The sequence below is a fragment of the Micromys minutus genome (assembly GCF_963924665.1).
Source record: "Micromys minutus genome assembly, chromosome: 2".
Lineage (NCBI taxonomy): Eukaryota > Metazoa > Chordata > Mammalia > Rodentia > Muridae > Micromys > Micromys minutus.
Window position 1 is genome coordinate 38,744,747 of NC_137971.1, and position 25,447 is coordinate 38,770,193.

Here is a 25,447-nt window from a genome sequence, read left to right on the forward strand (position 1 = left end):
CTGGTTTTGATTGTTAAGAGCTGGATAACCTTGAAGAGCTCAACATGTTCCCTGAACTTAGCTTCCAAACTTTGTAAATAGTACTACAGGAGTATTTCCTAGTTTCTTTCTTCTAGGTACTTATTAATCTCAAATGGCATAAACAATTAAACTAGGTTGTGCACATTATTAAGTAATAAAGTACAGATTTCATCAGAACTGAAAAAAATCAAATAATTTCAGGATTCTAGGATTTGTCTTGTAAAGGGCAGTTCAGGAAGGTACTGCATAACAAGTGGTAGAAACTGACTGCTTTTCACCAGCCAGGGACTTAATTCTCATACAGACTTTTCAGGGAGCATCTTTATTACATGCTAATTCATAGATAGAAAAACTTAAATGCAAATAGATTAGAAGGTTGGCCAAGGTTAGGCTATAAAATATGTATGAACTCTGGAAATTGAATTCAGGTCTGTGTAGTTAAGCAACTGTGTCTCACAGACACTCACCTATTTGTTCAAATGCTTCCAGGCCCTGAGGAAATATAGTTTGAGTTAGAAGTTAGAAATTATTTCTCCTGCCAATAAGCTCTTCTTGGCATCAATAATAGTGCCTGGGTTTGGTGACTGCATATAGGCAGGAGTCTGATATGAATGCTTTCAAAGATGCTCTCTCAGAGTCATACTAATAAAGTTGAGGATGCTTGCATCTAACCATCTGACTGAATATGGGGACCCCAATAAAGGAGCTAGAGAAAGGACTGAAGGAGCTGAAAGGGTTTGCAATCCCATGGGAAGAACAACATTATCAACCAACCAGACCCATCAGAGCTCCCAGGCACTAAAACACCAATCAATGAGCACACATGGGAGACCCATGGCTCCAGTTGCATATGTAGCAGAGAATAGTATTTTCTGGCATCAATGGGAGGAGAGACCTTTGGTCCAGTGAAGGCTTGTTTTCCCATTGTAAGGGAATGCCAAGGTGCTGAGGTGAAGAGGGTGGATGGGAAAAGGAGTACCTCCATGGAAGCAAGGGGACAGGAAAGGGGAAAGGGGTAACATTTGAAATGTAAATACAGAGAATATCCAATAAAAAAATTCAAACGCAAACAACCTACCTAAGTTCAGGAACAGTCTGACTATTTAAAAATTCAGAGAATGTATTTTGCCTTTTACTTTGTATACACTGTTAGGAGAAGTTATTGAGATTTCATGTGTATTCACTCCATTAGCCAATGTGGTCCAACAAGACATCTCAGAACCACATTTATCCCTTTGACATATACTTTCCACTATAACTAAAATTCTGATATTGAGGAACAATCACACACACACACAAAAAAACTCATTAAACAAAAGGGAACATTAAAAAATGAAAGAGAGAATGGGAAAAAATTAACTAAGGCAGGGAGGATTATCTGAAATCTCAAGTGGCCTGGGTTTGTAAACTTTACAAATTTTAAGAGACATAGAAAAGGTGGGGGTAACTAAAAATCTCAATATTACAACTTGTGTCTAGTACAGAAGATTTCATTTATTTATAGTTTTTTTGTACAAAGGTATGTATACACACACATACACACACACACACAAAAGATGAGAGATCGACAAAGAGACAGAAAGACAGAGATAAATGAAACCAGACGTCTAAGAACAAAATCACCAGCTGGAACTAGAATTTAACCCACAGAACTTGTAGTAACATAGTTCAGACAGAAAGTCTCAACCTCTGTCTCAACTTCTTCCTCACCGTCTCTGCCTGCCCGGAGCATGTTTTTCAGTCCAGTGAACAAAACAAAACTGTGTCTGCCTTCTCTATGTTCTCATTTCTCTCAACACTGGCCAATACCTTCCTATGGCCCGAGAGAAGCATCCAGAACCGGTCATCATCCTCCAGGATTCAGGAATGGGCAAGTAAAAGTCAAAGTGAAAACTGCACAGCATGTAAATACTATGTCCTCAGTCATGGTAGGGGCCATGTTAGCACCTGGCGAAAGGCAAGCAGCATTGAAGGGCTAGACTGTCACTTATAAGCTGTGCAAGTTTATGTTAGTCGGCCCCTTTGTTCCCTCATCTCTATAAAAGAAAGCAGAGTCCAATAAGGCAGCTATGAGTCAATAAATGGAATGATTGGAAAACTCTTGGGTTGTAATTGTTTACTATGCATAAAATCACCAGGAGATGCAGATGTCTTCTGCAAATGAAGGAAGTATATATTAAGGAGTTAAATTCAATACTTATCCTAAGTATTAATGATCTGAACCTTTGTGGAGACATTGTTCATTTTGAATTTCTAATTACCTATTTTTTAAATAAGGCATGTGAAACGAGAAAGAAAAATTGGAGTGAGAAAAACCCTGCAAGAGAAAAATCTTCAGACCCTGAAAATCTGGGTAAACCTTGGAGCTTTATCCTGGTACTTCGGTGGAGCAATGCTACTAAGACTAAAAGAAAAAGTACAACAAAATGAGAGGAGACTGACCCTGTGGGCACTGAACTTCAAAAGGATACAAAATTCAAAGAAATACACTGGATTAGGATTGCTAATGTTAAACACTCCCCGTGAGCTAGGGCCTTCCTCTACTGCTTCTTACCAACTAAATGTAAAGACAGTTTGCAACTCCTCGGGAGATGGGTCTCCTCTTTATCCTGTATCAGTTGAAAGAAGGCAGAGGCAGGTTGAGGTGATAGAGTTGGCAAGAGGTCCTATATCTTTCAGAGGAGTTCTTGCAAAAGCTTCTTAGCAGGGATGGAGGTTACATGTGGCATTTACTCAGAACTCCCAAGCGAGTAGCGAAGACAGGGATGTGATAGGGGTTTTTTGCATTGCCTTACAAGTTAATTTATCTACAGCATCAAAGAGACACTTAACTAGAGAATAAGCCCTAAAAAGATACATCGGTGAGTTCTTTGGTTGGAGAGAAATACTCTGAAGGTTAAGATTATGCAGACATTTGACTATAGCTGACATTTTTAATCTTAGTTATTTATTGTTTATTTATACATATCCCCTAGCCCAAAACCGCCAACTTGTTTTCTACAATAATGAAATTTTTACAATCAGTAGGAAAAAGAATACAGGAATTGAGACAATAATCAGAAAAGGTAAGTTGAGAAATACTTTTAATCTCTGAGTTTTGTGGTTTGCAACCAGGAGCTGAGTTAGTAGCCATTGCTTTCCAGCTATGTAAGGAGTATGAATCTAATACGGTTCTTCAGTGGGACACAGTAAAAGGAACGTGCACAGGCATAGAAAAAGCTCCCCATTGAGATTTAATTGCATACATAACTGGTGTCCTCCCAAGTGTGAAAATGCTGTAGCCAGCACATCAAACGGTATAGTACTTACTGAGTAGAACAGACGTATATAGAAGACAGGCAGAATATCAAAATCCACCAAGTGGCATTGCTTATTATTAACTAGCAAATATGCGAACACCAAACAAATGCATTCTTGACTCTTAAATAGTTGGGTCCATAATCCAATGTCTTTGCATTGAAGAGGCTTCAATCTGCAAACATTTGTCTGTGTTAAGGGATTACTGGTCCTATGTTTGTACATGGGACTTAGAGAAATACCTCCTTTTTCAAGTGCTTTCATTTGCATGCTTCCTTAATAAGCATTAAATTAAAGTTGACTCAGTGGGGAAATCGGTAACTTTAAAAACTTCTTTGGGATTTACACACACACAAACACAAAAGTTCGGCAAAATTCATAAAGCATACAAATGACAATTACCACGTAAAGAGTGGTGGGGCATCCCAACGACCCCAAACCATTTTCAGCTGGGATCATATAAATAAAACTCTTCTTACTGATTAAAATGTAACGATGGAAGCTGTACCAATAATTCTGATCTGCAAGAAACGCTGGATGTAGAGATTGACAGGAATTTTCCCACATGAGAAGAGAGGCTGAAAGTTTCACATTTGGTTTGCACATACTTTTTCTATCTGTGAGCTGAGGGAGAAAGGTTGTGCACTCCCCACAGTTTGCAGCTATCAAATGGGGGGGGGGGCAGAAAAGAAAAGGGAAAGAAAGAAGAAAAAGAAACCCTAAATCAAAAGGCATTTTCATTTTCATTCTTCTCAAAACTTGGGAAATGATGCTTACTGTAGTTTTAGCTGCTTCTCTCTGCAGACACTGTCCCAAGGCATAGGACAAGAGGCCTTCCTCACTTCAGGTGCTTAGGAAAATGTAAAAGTCTTCACGGATTTAAAAGCCGTATAAGTATGTACAGAAGGAAATAAACGTGCAAGAAATGAAATTTGGCCCCCGGAAATCTAGGTTAACACTCTTGGTTTTCATTAGCAGATACAGGAGTCAGCATAGCTCGCTTCAGCATTGAGATGTCCGTCTCTATCTCACACTCTGACTCATATCCCCCAGCTAATTTTAAGTTACTGTGTGTGTGTCTCAAATCCTCGGATGTGTGATAGACTAGGCATGAAACTACAGGGGACGAAAAATTTCAGAGAGCATCTCAGGACAATCCCAGCCTGATCATTTTCAGACTCTCCCTGCCTGAAAAAATTTGAAGTCTCCGGTCTCTAAATATTTATCAGCTAACAATCGCATGTGTTCTCCAACGGCAACAAACTTTCCTAGGGAAAGAAATAAATGCAGTTTCTATCTCAAAATAAATAACTCCACTGCAGCCGGGGGCTTTTGGCAGTAGCTTCCATGTGATGTTCAGAGTCAAGTAAGTCCTCAAATCTTAACGCTCTGTTATCAAACATATGGTCATGTAGCAGTGCTTCAGTGTGCTATTTCTCCTTTAAGAAGAACAAAAGAAAGGAAGAAAAGAAGAAAGAATAAGAAAAAAAATTCTTACATGCCTGTCTCCCTTCAGTAAGTTACCGTTTGTCTGCCTTACCCTGAGTTCCCACTACAGAGTTCACAGAACTGCTCACTGTGCTTTACTGCACTTTGGCCCAAGAACCTTGAATACAGAAGGAAATCCTCCCCTTGGACATATATCAAGAGTGAAACTTATGGGATGTCTGATATGGTTTAGATCTCACCCCTAAATCAGGGGTTACAAGCTTTTGGTCTTCCTGTTTGTGAGGAGCTCTTAAAGAGGCTTCACTTGCCCTGGGCTTTAACCAGATCCCAGGGAAAACGCTCTGTTCACAAGTGACTCACCTTGGTATGTTGGATCTTCAAATTGGCCAGAGGGGCAGGGACTTCAGGCTGTGCAGGGGAAGACATTGCTGGTTTGGGCCCTGGAACACAGGTGACAGGCTCAGCAAATTGGTTCTGAAAGAGCACTTGCTCCTTTTTATCTGCATGCACTAAGGGTCATTTGCATATTGAGATATGATTGGATAGGCGGACTCAGGGCAGGGCAGGAAGGGCACTATTCACTTGGAACACCTAGGGGCTGGGAGCCTTTGCCTTTAAATGTAAATCCTTAAGGAACCTGCACCTCAGCACTGAAGTCCCATCTGGAGACTGCTCACTATTTACAGATGAATTAATTTACCAATCCAAACCTGTGCTAAGGGTGTGTGTGCAGCTGCTCCAGACACTGGAAGCCAGTTCTTTTTTTTTTTTTTTTCCTTGCCATTTCCTGCTTTGTTATTCTACTGTGTAACTTTTTCTTATGGAAAAGACTGGGAACAAAGACATTGAGATGAAGAAGAGTCTGAAGAGACCTCTGTTCTCAGGAAAAGTGAATCTGCCTAAACAGGGCTACAAGCAAATCCACCCTTATCTGTGCAGATCAGGGTGCTGTTAGGGAGAAATGCCCTTTTTCTAGACTCTATCTTCCTTAGCTTAAAAAGAAAGAAAGAAAGAAATTCGAACAAACTAATAATTTATCAAAATCTTCAAGTTCTCCTTGTCCTTTTGAATGGGAACGTAAAACTGTGCAGGACTTTTCAGTCAGAGTTCCTTGTCACTCGCAGACCCTCAGTGACCATTATGCCGAAATCATCTGTGAGTGGTCCTTTAAAGCGAAAGTAATGTCTGATTTGGGGGAGCACCTGCACTTTTGAATCTTTACTCTAGGCAGTGTAGAAGAAAAGAATGTAAATATCACCCCCTGAGAGTTTAAATTCTCAAAGTTTTCAGCTGGGAACTTGGTAAAGGATAATTTTTAACTGTAGCATTTTCATTTTGAATACAATGCCTCTCTGTGTTGAAGCTTTGCACAAGATATGAAAGGAACAAGATAACATTCTTAGGATGCTCCAGTTAATAAGAATTAGTGATAACTTCTTTGTAATGAAATTACCACTTTCCCCGGCATTGGTACTTAGCTACAGGGAGGAACAGGGGCCTGCGGAATGTTTCTCTTTTGACCTTGACTGAGCTTCTCCCTTTGTAAATGCATAGAGGAATACCACTTCTGGTCACAGACCTCTCAGCATAAGGCTGGAAAAGGCAAAGTACCCCAAGATGTTATTGCGCTTTTCTAGACCTTCCTTGATATTGATAATATGATTTACACATAGGGTCAAATAAGTCTGGGATCTCCCAGTGCGTGTTTATATACATCAAAGTTATGGTTAAGATTTTATTCATCCTAACAGAAAATAGCGAACTTTTTCTTACAAAACAGATGGAAAATATTTTCATCTTTCCAGGACATATCAATGCTGTTAGAATGTGTTCTATACTAATTAAAATGAACAACAGACAATAGATATGCGAGTGCTCACCTTTAGTGGAATTATATATGTTAAAAATGGAGGCAAGCCAGATCCATGACATTGGCTGTCTTTCTAGATTCAGTCGTCCTTGAATGCCCTGTCCATCCTGCTCAAGTCTGCATAGGAGCACTTGTATTCTCCAAATATTCTCCTCTTTCTCTCCCCTCCCTCCCCCCTCCCCTTCTTCCCCCTGTCTCACTCTCTCTCTCTCCCTCCTCCCCCTTCCCCCTCTGTCTCTCTTCCCCCCCTCTGTCTCACTTTCTCTCCCTCCTCCTCCCCCTCTCTGTCTCTCTCTCTCTCCCATACCCCCCACACCTTCCCCAGAAAACAACAAATTGTTTCCTCCTTCATAGATGCTTTTTTGAGTTAAATGTGCAATTTCTCAGCAGCTGTTACACAACACACAGAGTGGTACTCAGGCCGATTCCCAAACAGCTGTGTTTTGCAGACTTACAGTTGTTTGGGAATTCAAAATTGGTTCACTTTATGTCTAGAAGGAAGAAAAAGGAGGCTGCACAACATACTTGAGAAACCATCTTACTCTCTGAAGGGGCACCATCATTCACTGAATTTTCTTGGATAATTATGTACTAATATGCTCTTCAAATGAAACATTATACATGCAGCTGGAAGAAACTTGGGAGACAGTTACTATGCCTGTCCATTTAATTTCCCAACCAGTCCACCAGTCCTTCTCCAAATTTACTTTGTTGACTGAGCTGACCTTTTCTTCCCTGAAACCACAACTCTGACAGATGTATTTCTGAGGCTTTGTTTTTAGAAAAGTTTGTTTCTGGGAATGGTTACACAAGTAACCTGTTTCTTTACCTCTTGTCCTTACATATGAAAAACTAGCTTTTGGTACGATCATAGGTAACAAGTAGGCCTATTTCTGGACTGATGTCACAGTTGGGTATTTTCATCATATGCCAGAGCTAGTAATTTAAAATTGGGTCCTCAGTAGAGAATATTTCATCATTTTCCTTTCTGTGACAAGCTAAATTGTGTGTGCGCGTGTATGTAGGATCATGTTATTATGCAGCAAGGCGGATCCAGCCTGTCATTGGATGAGAAGAAAGGTTAGGCGGGGAAAAGTCAAGGAAGGGAGGAGCCATAGAATCAGGAGGAAGTGAAAGTAGAAGGAGCTGGGCAGCCAACATGGCAGCAGATGTGGATATTCTCCTTTGTTCACAAATACAGGTTGTTATGAGTACTTTGGTGTGTTCTTTCATTTGGCCACTTAATTGAATTCAAAAGAGGGTGTAGTGGCTTGATGCAGAAAGCCTACCACTGAGTTGGGATGTGTGTATGATAGGCATGGTAAAATCCTGGGAGACAGTGTGTGAAAGCCGCTGAAAGACAGCCAGAAGGCGCCTCATGGACCACGTGAAAGAGAAGCAACTCCGGAGGTTGAGAGAGAGGGGGAAGGGGAGAAGGAAGGAGAGGATAAAATGATACTAATAGATACATGACTGCTTCCGAATCCTCATATTGCTATCTTGGTTTTAGATTTATTTATTTATTTATTTATTTATTTATTTATTTATTTATTTATTTATTTATTTTAGATTTATTTTTTAATTAAAAAAACAATTACGTGCAAGTGTGGGAGGAAAGTATAGAATCATGAATATAGGAGTTGAAAGAGGCCAGAAGGGAGTGTCAGATCTCTAGTTGCTAGGGGAACAGGAGGTTGTAAGTTATCAGCCATTGGAACTAGGCACAGAGATCATGCCTCTTTGCCAGAGTAGGTCTCACTGTTAGCCAGTGAGCCAACTCTTTAGCCTACGAAGTATGTTCTTGCACCAGTAAATGCAGAAACTGCATCTGCCGTCACTGAAAACAATCTCCTTAGACACACTTCTCTTCATGGATTCATTCAAGGTAAAGTGACTGGCAAGATAAAATTTCTTTCCTAATGAAGTAGCTGAGCGTCTATCTAATATGAATAATGCAAATGAAAATGAGATTAGGTAAGAAAAATTAACTGGAAGTCAAAATGAAATCTTCTGCAATGGGCCAAATGTTTGCTCCTGCTAAAGTACATGAACTTTTAAGGACAGTGGTAAGGAATGAGGACACAGGGTCTTCGGGATGAAGAGGGTAGTGAAGGAAAAGCCCATTGTGGTCGATCCCATAACGTCCAGCACACAGGACAAGCACTCTATCAGTGACACACAGTCTCAGCATCTCCTGCCAGCTTCTTTTATGTGAAAATCCAAGTTGAAGTCAGGAGTCTGGCTACCACCTGAAAATATTGAACTCTGTTGAATGACCTCTGGCCTCTCTATCTTTGAGAAATAATTTTCATTGTTTGTAAGTTTTAGAATTTTGTCATAGTAGCCCGAAAAAACTAAGGTGCTTCATTTTCCCCATTTTTACAACATCTGATTTTAAGATTCTGGATGGATGATGAGAGTTCAGAGCCTCACTCAGGATGGTTTGTAGGTGTCTCATGCCGTACTCCTTGAGCCTCTGTGGTATATATGCCTTTAAATTGCAAAGTTATAGTTTTGTCTAACTTGCTCATATGTAGAGTTTAGGTTTAAATGAATTGCAAAAGAAAATATCCCTTGCTTGTGCTTGATGGAGAAGCTGATGCTAAAATAGTGTATGTTAAACTATAGGCATTTGTGGGCTAATTTCTGTTCACTTACTATTCTCTGTTCAGTCATATTTCACCACCTCTGATTTCTCCCTCCATATTTTCTCATTGCTTTTCTATTTCTTATTTTTGTGACTAAGTTATGACACATATCTCTGGCATCTGGTACAACTGGGGCACTTACTGGATAGTAACGTCTCTGACATTATCTGTGGATTAAAGACTTTATAAGATAATTTTTTTGAGCTTAAGATGTTTTTGGCTAACCCTGTGGCTGAAGACCTTCTCCTGAAACTTGGCTGGCATGGGTTTAAAAACATGACCTTGCCAACACAAGACTCAGTCTTAACTATACTTTCCAGTTTGTTTCATAGTTGTACAGAGAAAAAATAAAAACCCTGGACACACTGAACAGGCCATCTGCACTGGGCAACTTTAGTTGTAGCTGCCCCATGATCTTTACCTATCTGTTATGTAGATGACCCTACAACGTGGTCATCACTTTACTGGAAATAGTTCTTCTCTGTGTTTCTACTCAAACTTAAGTCCTATTGTCTCAGTTATTTGACTGAAATAGTGAGTATTTCACTGGGCTAGGCACTGAGGTCCAGGAAACAGAGTGTTGAATCAAAACTGAGATTTCAATAAATGATTTTCCTTTATAATTACCCAAACTCATCACCAATTAAATGTGCCATTCATAGAACATTTAAATATATGGGAATACAGCCATACAAATAGCTATAAAACAGAAAACAAACAAAAAAAAGGAAAAAAACAAAAAACAAAAAAAACCTACTTCTCAAATTTGTTTTATGAAATCAACGGTATTTAATAAAACGTAATAATGTGTGTCTTATGGGTTCTATGCCACAATTAAAGATCAAAAGCTGGCAACATACTTTAACTCGAATTTGAAGTTATCTAAAATAACAGACTCAAAATTATTTCAAAACCAGAATAATTTAACTACGATGTGAAGTGTCTAAAAAATAAGAAATTTCTCATTTTCAGAAGAAAATATGGGTTTTAGAAACCACTAAAATAAAGAATCATATGTGATATGGTTAAAAATTAGGAAATTGGTAAAGAAATTGTAGATTTTTTTTTCAACATTGAGATGAATTGTGAAAAATTTGACTTTGCAGCTCTCTCTTCTCTAACTTTGCTTCTTCCTCCATCTTTATCACCCTCTCCTTACACTCACTTATCTAGTGGTGTCCCAGAAGAACAAAACTCTTTACCGAGAGAAAAGTATGTTGTGGTTGTTTTGATGGAACATCTCGGAGAATAAAATGCGACAATATGTAGACTTCTTGGAAAAAATATTGTGATTAAACACTTGAACTTCAAATCAAAATGTTGGTCTGAAAAATGAGTTTTATGACATTTATTTCAAATTCCCATTTATGCTTACACCACACACAAGTAGGCACAAGAAGCCCTGTCTCCCCAGGGAAGTCCTGGCTACTAATTATTTTCAAGGAAGGATGGTCATTACCTTCTATTGTGTTGGTACTTGTGAGTATACCAGATTCCAGTGGATAATCCAAATCCCAAGACTACAGACACATCCCTAGCTAAAAAATCAATGGATTATAAAAAGCAGTAAAAAAAAAATACAAAACCACAAAATAACAAACAAACATACAAAGCAATCAAACCCAACACTAAGACATCATGGAAGTGGGAGCATGGCAGAATCCAGGCAGGCATGGTGCAGGTGGAGCTAAGAGTTCTTCATCTGTAAGTTGACAAGAGAATACTGGTTCCAGGCAGCTAGGACAAGGGTTTTAAAGCCCATGCCCACAATGGTGCCCTTCCTTCAACAAGGCCACACCTCCTAATAGTGCCACTCCCTGGGCCAAGCATATTCAAACCACCACAGCTATGAATGTGAGAAACGGTTGTGTGGGGAGGGATGGGATTGACAGAAGCAGAAATGAGATAAAGGAGGCCGAGGGTGAGAGTAACTAGGATGCACTTTGTAAGTACTGAAATTCCTAAAAAGGAGATTTAATCAAAAGTAGGAGAGATTTTCCATTTTCAATGAGCTCTCCTTCTTTGCCCACTAGCTTCAAAGCCAGAGGGTGACGGTGTACAGACTTCCAGAGCATATTCGCCTTCTGAGCCTAAATTGCCTTTTAAAGGATGCTCTCCCCAAGACTGCGATGATTCATCATGTTTCCACCAGGTGCACTCTGATTTAATGTGTCTGTGTTGGACCTGTTCATCACTGATAGCTGCATTTATCTCACCAGTTTTCCAGTGTCATTTTGTGACTTAAGCAGTATGGGGCAACACTTTAATCTTTAATCCAGAATTTTTAAAATAATTGACTTGCAAACTACCTGTGGTGAATTCATTTTTATTTTTCTGTTTCAACTCATTTTTCACTAAGATTATTATCTTCATAATCATTGTTATTATATTAATATTATTTTTATTATTATGCTTCATTTAACATGTGTATATTGAATATAATCATTTAGAGTCATTTTAATTTGCAATTATGGCATTAATATATAGAGATTAATGTCTATCTATGGCTAGTTTATCTGTACCTGTTTCTTTTGAAAAAGATCTGCTTTTTCAAAGTCCTTCTATTAGTTAAGCCTGAAATATAGACATTTAAATGTTTACTTTAGAATCTGTTTCTGAAGCAAAATGAAAAGAAAGGTAAGATGTCACTTTCAGATTAAGTTTTTGTTGCCTGCTTGAAGGATTACAAAAAGCAGCAGGTGGACAAATGAGCTTTGCTGTTGTCATTCCATCATTGTGAGTAGAAATTCGATTCCTAGCGGCTGTTCAGTGTATTTGAGGCAATAGCCTATATGCATACTATCAGTTCTGAAGGAAGACAGTCTGAGCAGACAGGAGGGATACATTTACTGATTTTTAAAAGCATGTTGGCATAAAACTGTATGAATATATTTTTTGTCGGTACTTGATCTTTTTTAAAGGTTTGATAGTATGCATTGAAATCTTACTAGTTACAATAAACATAAAGTACATGTAAAACAAAATGTAACATGGAAATAGTAAAAGTTTTCTTGGTGTATATAGATTAAACATAATGATTTTTAAATATCAAAAAATTGCCACAAGTCTATCTTCTTAGCTCTTGAGTTATTAATGGTTTAAGGTCTAGATGTACCCCACTCTGAAAGGGTGCTATACACTTATTGTTTTTTTTTTTTTTTCTGAGAGGGACTGAGGCTTCCACTTTTTAATTATCATGTATACTACAGAAGTAAACACATGGCTCAAAGAATTAAGACCAGTAGCAGATACGGACAGATACTCCAGCCTTCACCCTGGTTGCAGCGACCTTGTGGAACTCGGATGAGAAATCAGTGATTTTCTTTAATAAGGTATTTTCTGAGTGACTATTATAGTAAGACTTAAGACACTAATGAGTAGTTAATGGAACATTTTTGATAAGAGAAAGCAGAAATATCGTCAGGACTGTGAACATGTTTTGTCTGTATTTTTGTTTTCCAGTATGTGCATTCTAAGATACTCATTTATAGTAAAGAAGTGTTCTCTAAATTTTGTAAAAATAAAATAAGACTGAAAGGAATCACAAAATGATAAAAAGAAATATAGATGTCTATAGATATTAAATATATTTTTGATAAAGAAGCTGAAAGGAGGAAAAAGAGAGAGTTTTCTGGATGAGAAAGGACTTTAGGTTGTAATTTAGTTTTGTCCTAAAAGTAAATGATTGTCTCAAAATGGAAACAGATGATAAGGACAAAACTAGAAGGTTAACATATGTCATATGAAGATTTGTAAAAGTTAAACCCAAAAGAACGATGATGTGGATTGACTGAGTTGGATGTAATGAAAGGTTATTCAAAATTCCTAAGGCCAAAATTCAACACACTGATATAGAACTGAAGCCCAACTCTGTTTACAACAAAGCTCTTAAAGCACTGATCTGATCTTAGCAATGTTTGCAGAAAAAAACTCCCTTGAAGAACTAGGATTTAATGTTTCATCTCTTCACCAAATGGACATTTAAGCTACAGCGAATGGCTTTTATCCAGGTGCAAAGGCTGTATGATTTTCCCCTGGTTAAAGCTGCTTCTGTACTACTGAGGAAGTCTCTCTAGAAAAAATTATTTCTACTTGGACATTTCTTATGATTAAACATTAATCATAAAACTTATTTTAGTAGATAAATATCTATTATATTTTTATTCACAAATTTTTAATAAAATACTTCTGATCACAACTTTCTATCTTGTTTCTTCCTAAAACTTCATACCCACCCAACTTTGTGCCTTCTCCTTCCCTTTTTTTTTTTAAAAAAAAAGCAAATAAAAATAAAAAAGATACAAGAACACAAGAAACACACACACACACACACACACACACACACACACACACACACACACACACACATAGTGGGTAAAAAAGCCCGAACAAAATAATATGAGACAAAATTGTCTGGAAATGTACTATTGAGGTAATTTTGAATTGGCCATCTAGACATGGAGCCTGCCTGCCCCGGAGTCTGGTTGTATACCCCTTGAGACTCCATTGTAGAAATCAATTTTTTTCTTTTGCAGTCAGTTCTTAACTGGTGATGGCTTCTTGGTAGAGATGAGAGCTCATGTCCACTCCCCTCTCTGAGCACTGGGATCCCCATCGTGCCTGAATCTCTGTAGGCCCTGGGCATGCTGCCACAGTCTCTGTGAGTACATATGTACATCAGTCCTATTGTGTCTGGAAGACAGTTTCCTTGGCATCAATTTTTCTGGTTCATACAGTCTCTCTGTCTCCTCTTCTATAGAATTCTTTGACTCCTGAGGGAAGGGGTTTAATGACAAATATCTCATTTAGGATTGAGTGTTCCAAAATTCCTCACTGTCTTGATGTTGTTCAATAATAGGTCTTTATATAGGTCCCATCTACTATAAGACAAAGCTTCTCTGATGAGAAATGAGTAAGGCCTGATTTGTACGTATAGCAAAATGAGAAGATGAGTATTGAACCCTGACTTTAAAATCTGCCAAATAATTCTATTGATTTGTGGTTAAATAATCAAATACTACATAGTTTGTAAAAGTCAAAAATAAATGTTTGCTTCCTATGCCAAATACGGTTGCATTAGTTTTTCTAAATCTAAGATCTTTTCCTTTTAGAAAAAAAGATTTATGCACATATAATTACAGTATCTGAGGAAAACTGAGAAAGGGGTTGTTGAACATTCTGTGTTAAAAAAAATGTTACTTAAATAAGGATAACTAAGCATTACACTTGAAAACAGTGATAATTAAAAATTCAAAATTGTTATTGAATCTTTCTGTAGTGAGCTCTTGGGAAGATGAACCAACAAACATCCTCCCCCCCCAGAAAAAAACAATAAACAACAACAAAGCTAAAGGAATAAGCACTAAAATCCAGGTGATTTTGCAATTAGAAAAGCAATTAGACCAAAGCTTCTTTGCCCCTGTTCAAAGAATGCTAGTGAGAATTTTACAGAACTGTCTATGCTGTGAGTCTTCAGTAGATAAACCTTACAGCCATATTCTATGCTGTGAGTCTGCAGTAGATAAACCTTACATCCATATTCTATGCTGTGAGTCTTCAGTAGATAAACCTTACATCCATATTCTATGCTGTGAGTCTTCAGTAGATAAACCTTACATCCATATTCTATGCTGTGAGTCTTCAGTAGATAAACCTTACATCCATATTCTATGCTGTGAGTCTTCAGTAGATAAACCTTACATCCATATTCTATGCTGTGAGTCTGCAGTAGATAAACCTTACAGCCATATTCTATGGTGCGAGTCTGCAGTAGATAAACCTTACATCCATATTCTATGCTGTGAGTCTGCAGTAGATAAACCTTACAGCCATATTCTATGGTGTGAGTCTGCAGTAGATAAACCTTACATCCATATTCTATGCTGTGAGTCTGCAGTAGATAAACCTTACAGCCATATTCTATGCTGTGAGTCTTCAGTAGATAAACCTTACATCCATATTCTATGCTGTGAGTCTTCAGTAGATAAACCTTACAGCCATATTCTATGCTGTGAGTCTTCAGTAGATAAACCTTACATCCATATTCTATGGTGTGAGTCTTCAGTAGATAAACCTTACATCCATATTCTATGGTGTGAGTCTTCAGTAGATAAACCTTACAGCCATATTCTATGGTGTGAGTCTTCAGTAGATAAACCTTACAGCCATATTCTATGCTGTGAGTCTGCAGTAGATAAACCTTACATCCATATTCTATGCTGTGAGTCTTCAGTAGATAAACCTTACATCCATATTCTATGCTGTGAGTCTTCAGTAGATAAACCTTACATCCATATTCTATGGTGTGAGTCTTCAGTAGATAAACCTTACAGCCATATTCTATGCTGTGAGTCTGCAGTAGATAAACCTTACATCCATATTCTATGCTGTGAGTCTGCAGTAGATAAACCTTACATCCATATTCTATGCTGTGAGTCTGCAGTAGATAAAACTTACATCCATATTCTATGCTGTGAGTCTGCAGTAGATAAACCTTACAGCCATATTCTATGGTGCGAGTCTGCAGTAGATAAACCTTACATCCATATTCTATGCTGTGAGTCTGCAGTAGATAAACCTTACAGCCATATTCTATGGTGTGAGTCTGCAGTAGATAAACCTTACATCCATATTCTATGCTGTGAGTCTGCAGTAGATAAACCTTACAGCCATATTCTATGCTCTGAGTCTTCAGTAGATAAACCTTACATCCATATTCTATGCTGTGAGTCTTCAGTAGATAAACCTTACAGCCATATTCTATGCTGTGAGTCTTCAGTAGATAAACCTTACATCCATATTCTATGGTGTGAGTCTTCAGTAGATAAACCTTACATCCATATTCTATGGTGTGAGTCTTCAGTAGATAAACCTTAAGGCCATATTCTATGGTGTGAGTCTTCAGTAGATAAACCTTACAGCCATATTCTATGCTGTGAGTCTGCAGTAGATAAACCTTACAGCCATATTCTATGGTGTGAGTCTTCAGTAGATAAACCTTACAGCCATATTCTATGGTGTGAGTCTTCAGTAGATAAACCTTACAGCCATATTCTATGGTGTGAGTCTTCAGTAGATAAACCTTACAGCCATATTCTATGGTGCGAGTCTGCAGTAGATAAACCTTACATCCATATTTGTCACTCTGAACTCAGCCAACAATACCACCAAGGAGACTTTGGAAGATCTGGGTGGTACTCATCTTCAATGACAACTAAGTACCCCAAGTAACAGAACTCAAAGCCCTCCACTAGAATGTCTACCAGTGATCTCTCTCTTATGGTTTTTTAACTACTGCCACATTTAGAAATGTAAATACTGATTGAAACATTGGGAATTTCTGAATGATGATGATCTTACTTTCATTAAAACTCCAGCGAAGATTGTATGATAGCCTCTTACCAATCATGGTTTTATGCTATTTACTTTCTAGGTCTTTCACTTTACCTAGTAAAGTCTACGTGTTGAAGAAAATTCAAATGCCAGCATGTTCATAAAGCAATTGTCTCATTACTTAGCAGAGTTTTGATTAAAAAATTGTTTAAATAGATGAAGACCTATTTTACTTCTCCCAAAATGAAGTCTATTAGAGGAATGGGGATTACCTCTATTTTAAGTTCAAATTTTCATGGTCCAATACAACAAAACTTTTTCCTACCAAAAAGTATTAACTGAATTAATTCAATTGAATTAATTTATTGCTATTGGTATTCAACATGTTAATACTGAAGTTTCTGGGAAACCTATGACATGCTTAGACCACAGTGTATCTTATGACAGCTTTGACTATACTGACTCTTATTCTTCAAATGTCTTTTTCTTTAAAGGAGGAGTTTCCTTTGTGTTTTTGTAAAAATATTTATGTATTCATCATTAATTAATTAATTAATTAATTTTATATGAGTACTTTGTAGCTGTTTTAAAACACAGCAGAAGAGGGCATTGGATCCTATTACTGATGTTTGTGAGCCACCATGTGGTTGCTGGGAATTGAACTCAAGACCTCTAGAGCAGTCAGTGCTCTGGACCTCTGAGCCATCACACCAGCCCCTACTCTTTAAATATCAATCGAATAGAATCAAAATGCTTCCAGTGGCAACACCAGTGACATTTAATTCTTGAGAACCAGTGTTTCCTGGTTTATTTAATTATTTGTTAGTCATTTTCTTTTTTTATGATTGCTCTTCTGTCTACTCAACTTTAGACCATAAGAAGTCTTTCACCCCCTGAGCTGCATACAATATTTGACCTCCAAATGCACAAAATACAATACTTAGCCAACAAAGAGAACTGCAGACTAGGTTCCTAAAGCCTTACCTACACTAAAGATTCTACAAAAAAAAGAAAAAAAAAAAAAAAAAAAAAAAAGCGCCATTCAAACACTTAGAACTTCACTAATTGTAAAGAGTTGGAATGTTCCAGACACCAGACACAAATTTAATTATCTTCCTCTGCTTTTGGATTTTAAACAGCCATTCACTTCCATCCCTGTATCTGCTCTAATGCCTTTGTGGATATCAGATGCAATCTTTCAGTATGTATTAACTTAGAAGACCAGAAGCTTCCAGCAGCCTAATCTAAGAATGCTATCAGCAAGAGTGGCATCAAAGATCCACAGCAGAATTTTCCTTATTTGGTGAATCTGACCTATGTTATGTCCCCACAAAGGTATTTAAAAAGTGCCTTAACTTATGACTTCAGTTCTGTAACTTTAAGAACACAAAAGATTGGAATTTGTTAGTGGGGCAACCTGAATCTGTGTTCCTGGGCAGGAGCATGCATATTTGGCCCAAGAGTAGTTCTTGTGTTCCACTGGAGGTAGGAGTTAAGTGTCATGTCAAAACAGTTATTTGCTAATATCTAAATATTTGTGTTCCAATACAGGTGAGCTTTCTCTCTATCCCTTGGAACAAAAGGCTCTTCATCAGTTAGGCTTCTTGAAAATCTTGCAGCTCCAGTTGCACCATAAATGCATATTTATTTTATTGCAAAAGCAAAATAAAATAGATGTTTGTGAAAGCTATTAGCTAGAAAGACAATCTCTGTATTTACACTTGCTTACTTAAATTTTTCCCACATTTGAAATTTTTCAGACGTAGCTAGACCTGTGACCACAATTCCAATGGTCTTCCAGATTGTGGTTTTACACATTAGCAGCTTGTTGAGTTCCTAAGCACAGTGTCACAGCTAGTTTGTAGCTACATTTGCATGCTTATGGGCTACATATTTATTTTACATGTCTTATGTACTTCCTTACACATTACAGTCATTAACAGGAAAAACCCAAATTTCAAGTTTGTAAGCTTAAGAAAAGCCCAAAGAGTCATTGAACTAGCTTACAGCATCCGGATCACTGAGCAAATGAGGAACCACAGGACTGGCTTAAGCTCAGGTAGAAGGCTTCCTCTGAAGCATCTTGGGGCACTGGAACTTGTAGGCAGCTGTCAGACCACTCAAACAGCTCTTGATCCATTTCCTCATGGCACAGCCAGCCACTGAGAGTGAAGAATTGGTAACCACATCCGCACAAGCTGGAAATCCTTCCAACACAAAGCTGCTATGTCAGAATTGCTGGGGTGGGGCACAGCTACCTGCAGAGTAGCAAGTGTTCCCCAGGAATCTGGTTGTGAGCTACTGCAAGGCCACACTGCCATGCCCCCTGTTCTTTTTTCTAGTCTGCTTTCCCTTAACTCTTCCTTTATACTCTTCATTGTCTCATGCCTGAGAATCCTTCTTTCCTCAGGCCTTTCTTTCTTGTTGAGTTTCCTCTTTCTGGTGATGACCAAATCAAGCCAACTAGGCTTCAGCCTTGCTGAGCTCTTGTAATTTTTTTTTTCCTGTAAAGCTAGTAACTCATTGAATGAAAAGAACTGGTTCTCGTCAACCTACAGCAGTCTGTTTTAGATCTGGGGATAAAAAACATATCAGTAGAGTGTTTTGAATTTCTGAGTTGTGTTTTTGTGTTTATGGAATATTTATGAGTAACTTATGGTTAATTATACACTCAATAGATATATTGATCTATCTTTCATAATTCTCAATGTACTTTGAACTTTCTGTTTGTCTTTGCTTTGTGGATTAGATAGATCTAATCCACTGACTGAAATAAACACTTGAGGTTGAAATGGGAGGTGTTTTTCCCTCTGTCGAACAAGTTGGTGCTTGAATCTGGAGAGCAGGGTGTCAGATTCATAAATAGGCTTTTCCCAAGGGGCTGTCTCGGTATTTTTGAGGTACATTTGCCTCTTGGCCACTTGATAAGGAAAGGCAGCTACAATTATTCTTATCACATCAAATATAACCTGGGGAAAAAGGAAGAAACATGACAAGAGAGTAATATCTATGTTTAGAGGCTTTGCTGAAATTTGGAATTAGCTGACAAGAACCCGCTAACATATACAAATGGAAAATTCAAACTGCCCACTGTCCTTAAGCTTCAGCCTCATACTCCTGAAATTATCAATTGTAGCAGAAAGAGTGGTTATTGGAGAGGTAGCCATAAAGACACACATGCATTGATCCTATTTCATGACCATGTCCTATGCATTCCCTTCTCTCTCCCTCCCTGCCCCACGTCTCTCTGCCTTTCTGTACATCTCTTTGGCCCCCACTCTCCCTCCCACTCCTCTGTTTGCATGTGTGCACATACACAAGTGTGCTGGTGTGCTAGCCAGTCAGTATGCAAGCAGAGCACAGAGAGGGATAGGGACTGTCATTTCCTGAATCATTTCCATCTTTTTGGGCCTGCTCTTGCTATTAGAAAATACATTCTAAATTATTGACCTAAACATTTAGCAAGTACATTAGAATGTTTGACTCTACCACTATTATTTTTTTCAAAGAATCTAGGGGCTTTGAACCTTTAAGTTGTGTCTTTTTAAGTTGACTTTGCATGGTAGAATTGTCACTGTAAATTCTTGTTTCATGTTGAATTGTACTTTTCAGAATATAGCAAATTCTATCATTATTATTTATTTCATTAGTATTTATTTATTCATTAAGAATGTCATACATGAGTTATGTACTTAAATAATATCCATCCATCACTGTATCATAACCTCTGTAAAACTTTCAATGTCTCTCCCTTCCCTCTCAAATTTATGATCTCTTCTTCTATATCATATATGTATATTGCTCATATGTATTGTTATTTAGGGTTGACTACTTGGGATTAGATAACTCTCAGGAGGTCTTGTTGCTGGAGAAAAATACATGGATTCTTTGTTTCTCAGAAATAGTTTCAAGTCTGAGCTCTTCATCTAACAGGAGCCTTGTGAAAATGTTCCCATTCCCTTCGGCATGCTGACTGACATTGTCATATTGCAGGTGCTGTTTAGCGAACCCTATTGTTGAGACTTCCCTGGGGAAGCTTCCCTGTAATGTGAAGAAGCAGATTCCCCAGTCCTCCAGATTTCCAGTCTTTCTGGATCTTAGTCTATAATGTCTATTCTTCTGGTGTAGAGACTCCATTGTGGAAGAACCAAACGTTTGTCAACCCGTTACTTATTTTCCTCTTGACTACTTTTACATTTCTGTATATCAAGCTAAACAGATTTTAGGTTTTCTGAATAGGACTCTATTTGCTCAGGAATTAAGGCTAGCAACTAAAAGTGAAGCATTGTCAAACTTTAAAATCCTATAAAACAAAGAAAAACAATCAACCAAGTGCAAAGAAAGTTTGTTAAGTGGGAGCTATACCATATGAGAGAGGATTGATATTTTGATATCTGGAATATATAACTAATTTTTTAAAAGTAAAAAGCAAACAACACCAAAAAGGCAAATGACCAAATTTACAAATGGCTACAGATCTAAAGAGAGTTCTCAAGAGAAATAATAGGACTGGATAAGAAACTCTTCAGAAAGTACTCATCTCTCTTAGCAGAAATGAAAATGCAAATGAAGCTATGTTGAGATATTGTCTCCTCCAGGTCAGAATGGCAAAGGGCAACAAGACACCTGACAGCAGGTGCTGGAAAGACTGTAGGGAACAGGGGTCCTCACTCACTGTTTGTGAAACGCAAAATGGCACAGACACTCTGGAACTCAGTAGAGAAACCTTAAACCTTAAAGTAAATTCACCATATGACCTATTCCACAGATGCTTGCTCAGCTGTGTTCATTGATGCTCCATTCACACACAACAGTTAGGAAATAAAAACAACCTGAATGTCCTTCAACTGATAAATAGAAACATTTTTGGCCCCCCCCACTTAAAGTATTCTTTTAGCTCACTTCATTTCCAGATTGCATTGTCTAGAAAGTTCAGTAAAACAGTAAATAGAATGGATCAAGGCTAAAATTATCAAGTTCTTTCTGACTGTAGAAAAAGCCTTTTGTCTTTCACGGTTGCAATGGTGATTGCTGATATGTTTGTTATTTTTAAATTTTCTCATTCTTAATTCTTACTTCATACAGGAATTAATTGTGAATTTTTATCTTTCATATAGTTAGGTTGTGGTGAATTACACTAATCCAAAGTCCTATTCATTTCCCCTTCCACTTTCTCATAAAGCAATAGACTTTATTGTACTTCAATGATTTGTTTGATTTTCAGGATTTTCACATATCATTTAAAAATGACATTATTTTTTTCATGCCAATGGCTTTGTTCAGGCATATTTTACTTTAACTTCCTTTGCTTTCAGTTTTCTCCTCCCCTTTCTGTTTCTGCCCTCTCCCATCTCTCTGTTTTCATGAACAAAGAATTCTGGCTTAGCAGCTGCTTTGGAACAATGTATGGACTACCCTTTGCTGCCCTCCTGGCATCAGCTGCCAAACCGATGCTTGGTCTTTTAAGGGAATTATGTCTATTCTGTTATTTCCTTCTCATGATGTTTTCTTTAGTCTCTTTCATATGTCTTATTATATTATTATTATTATTATTATTATTAACAACTGAGATATCCCTAAAATTGGAATTTTTTTTGGTCTTGGTTCAAGGACACAGTGCTTCTTGAATCTTGAATTTGTCCACTCCTGTACAACATCTTTCTTCCTTCTGGCATTTCATTACTGTTTTGTCTTAGAATACGTCACTGTTTGCCCTATTTACTTTTGCTTGTTATTTTTCTGTTCAATGTAGTTTACCAAATTTACTTCCTAAAGTGTTCACATTTTTATACTATAAATATGTTCACTGAACTTTTTATGAACTATCATTTTTAGTTACAAAATGCTGCTATGCTTTTTCAACTACCCAGGAACAATCTCAAAATTTGCCATGGTCTTTTTAACATTAGCATTTTAAAGGTTGTTTCTGATAATCCCAACCAGATGTGTTTGTATTTTCTGTAGTTTTCCCAAGATTATGTTGATGATTTCCTTTCTTTTTACTTTGCAAAAAATTATTAGATATTTAGCTTAAAACTATGTGTGTGGAAGTAAGCAGAGACCTAGGAGGATGTAATCTTCCTGTCTGTATTTGATTCTGCCAAAGCTCTTAGTTTCTCCAGTCTTACCAAACAGCTGTGAGCCCTTATGTTTTGAGGTCAAAGTATGGGATGCACCTCAGGGGCTATCCTATACTATCTGCAGTATGAGGAGGTTGAAAACTTTACAGTGTGGCCTGACAGATGCTCAGCTTTACTTTTTGCTGTCAGAAAGATGCCCTGAGAATTATAGCCCCAAACCTAAAACTGCTCTTAAGGGACCTATGCAGCTTAGAATCTGGCCTGATGATATGCCACTGTCTAACTTTGCACAGACATAAGAGCTGTTTTCAGGAATATATATTCAGAATATATATATATTCTGCTTTTTCTAGGTGATTAGTTTTCCTTCAGTGGAGGAACCAGTCCAAACTATTGGTTCTGCCATTATCAGAGTCAGAAATTAAGTCAACTCTTTCTTTTTTTCTGGAATTTCATCTAATAAAATATTTGAGTAAAATGATAATCTTTTATAATGTTAGCATGATTTTTTTTATTCTCAGTGATTTTCAAGTGTTCTTTTGTTTTATGCTTTTCAGCTTATTATTTTTACAAATCTGTGTCTGGGGTATAATTATCTTCTCTTCTGCATTCATCTTGATACTTAAATCTGTGTTTCATGAAGTTTGCTAGTGTTTTAGTTCCTTTAGTTTTCTTTTCATTAGTTGTGGGGCCTTCTCAGTTTAAACTCTTTGAATCCATTGAAAACTCTGTCTTACAGTCTCTTGTCATCCTGCCCCTTTTCTGTCTCCTGATTAGGTTCCCAAGTCTCTAGTTTGCCTCAGCTCCATTTAGTTCTCATCCCTCTGCTGCTTAGATCATCCATTAAATTTTTTACTACAATGATTCTTTCTACACATTTTCATAGACCCTCAGTTATTTATAATGTTATATTTGCTACTGCTTTTCAATAAGACAAATAATGCCGTTGTTTAACTAAAAGATTTGGGAGAACTATGCGATGTACGATATCTTTATGCATACATGGTAAAGAAGAACGTCTAACGTTCTCCGCTGGACCAACATTAATGAAAACTCTAAAGTATCTGTTTATACAGTGGACTTGGCAAAGTCCATGCAGGCTCATTTGGAAGAGGATACGTTTCACAAGACACAGCAATGACAACTTCTACAGTCTGAATATCTTTAAAAGGCTCATTTGTTTAAATAACACATCCAGAGATGTTTTAGGAAACTGCACAGGACTATACAGATTCAGATAAACCTCCATGTGAGCAAGGAGATTGGAACTGAGATTTTCCTAAGGTTTTTTTTTTTTAACTTATACTTTATCAGAATGAAATTTAATATATGGATTGCAGCTGGTGCTGGCTGGTTGCACAAGAAGAAGGAAAATTCCATCCATAATTTCTTGAAATCCATTTCTTGGCATTTGGGATTTACCACAGTGCTGTCTGGAACACCAAGAACCTGACAAGGAAATTTGACTTTGTTTATCAAATGCAAGAAAGGAAGAGTCTTTTTCCACCCAGCGCTGGATAAAGCTAGGGCCTCATCCCTATCCAATCCTTCAGAGATGTGGTTTTTGATTGCATTCTTAAGAGGTTAAAGGTCACTGAGAACTGTGGGTCTCAGACCTCCCTCCTCCCTAAGACATACAGGACTGCTTTCCCAGCTGTTTAAAACTTGCTCCCTCAAGGCTGATCCTGAAGGGCAGAAAAGGCTTGATTTTCACCAAGATTTCAGATTCCACTGTTCCTCCTCGTCTTCTGGAGTTTTCTCAACCGTTTTCATTGAGTGGATTATGTTCTATCTCTCTCACATTGCATTTTTAGTTGCAAAATATCTGTTCTGAGTTGAATGTTCATGTAATCCAACCTGCTATACTGAAGGAAGTGAAAATGATTCTTTTAGTTAGAAAAGAAAGAACAGTCATCTAAGAACCCTTGACGTGTGCCTGAGACAGCAATGCTTTAATGATATTTTTCACTTTTCACTCTTACGTGTTTTAAGAAGCATTTTTTTTAAGGAATAACAATTGATTTTTTGGAATTTTTTACTCTCTTCCATTATGGATTAAAATAAAAGCAATAACTCATGTTTAGAAATGTGGTGCTGAGATGGAGAGGGTGGTTGGGAGAAGGAGTACCTTCATGGAAACAAGTGAAAGGATGGGGGAGAGGGGATAATATTTAAAATGTAAATACAGAGAATATCCAATAAAAATATGTTTCCTGATTAAAACCAGTTTCCTCTCCCTTTTCTCTTTCATAGACTCTTGTAATTAACTTTATGTTAAAAGTTCTTAGTTAATCCTATTTGCTTCAATATAAGCTTTATATTACTCTGTACCATTTCAAATTGAGATAAATCAAGCTAAACTTTCACTAGAACTCAGATACCTCAAAATGTGTCTGAAGAAAATTAGTGTTTCCCATCAGGAGCAGTTTTGCAAGAAATCTTGAAATCTTGGCCAATGAACCCTGTTCTCACAGATGGTGCTGATAGGTGCACCAAGTGAATTTGTGTCTGGTAAAGCATTAGTTCTCACGTGCGAGGGTTCAACCTGCTCATTTACTATTGAATTTACTATTGACATTTGCTTCTGATCCGGCCTTCTCTACCCAACACATTGTCTTCAATGATCCTGGTAGCAACAGAGTATAGAGAAATTAGAAAAAAGTCCTTAAGTAATTTTCAGTTTTTCACATGTACCAAGCAATTCAAGGAGGACTCGATTTATTTTTGTTACTTACACAATAACGTAAATC

General features: G+C 37.5%; 1 protein-coding gene across 2 annotated transcripts in view; it reads right to left on the reverse strand.

The window, feature by feature from the left end:
- LOC308416569 (aldehyde dehydrogenase 1A1) overlaps positions 1-25,447 on the reverse strand; it is a 129,528-nt gene that overhangs the window by 36,280 nt on the left and 67,801 nt on the right. Inside the window, exon 2 of one of the 2 annotated variants that reach the window (XM_080911608.1) lies at positions 5,128-5,207. The exons of the other annotated variant lie outside the window; for it this stretch is intronic. Within the exon in view, the coding sequence (XP_080767734.1) occupies positions 5,128-5,207 (80 nt within the window). The remainder of the gene's footprint in view (positions 1-5,127; positions 5,208-25,447) is intronic. 2 annotated transcript variants of the gene reach the window in all.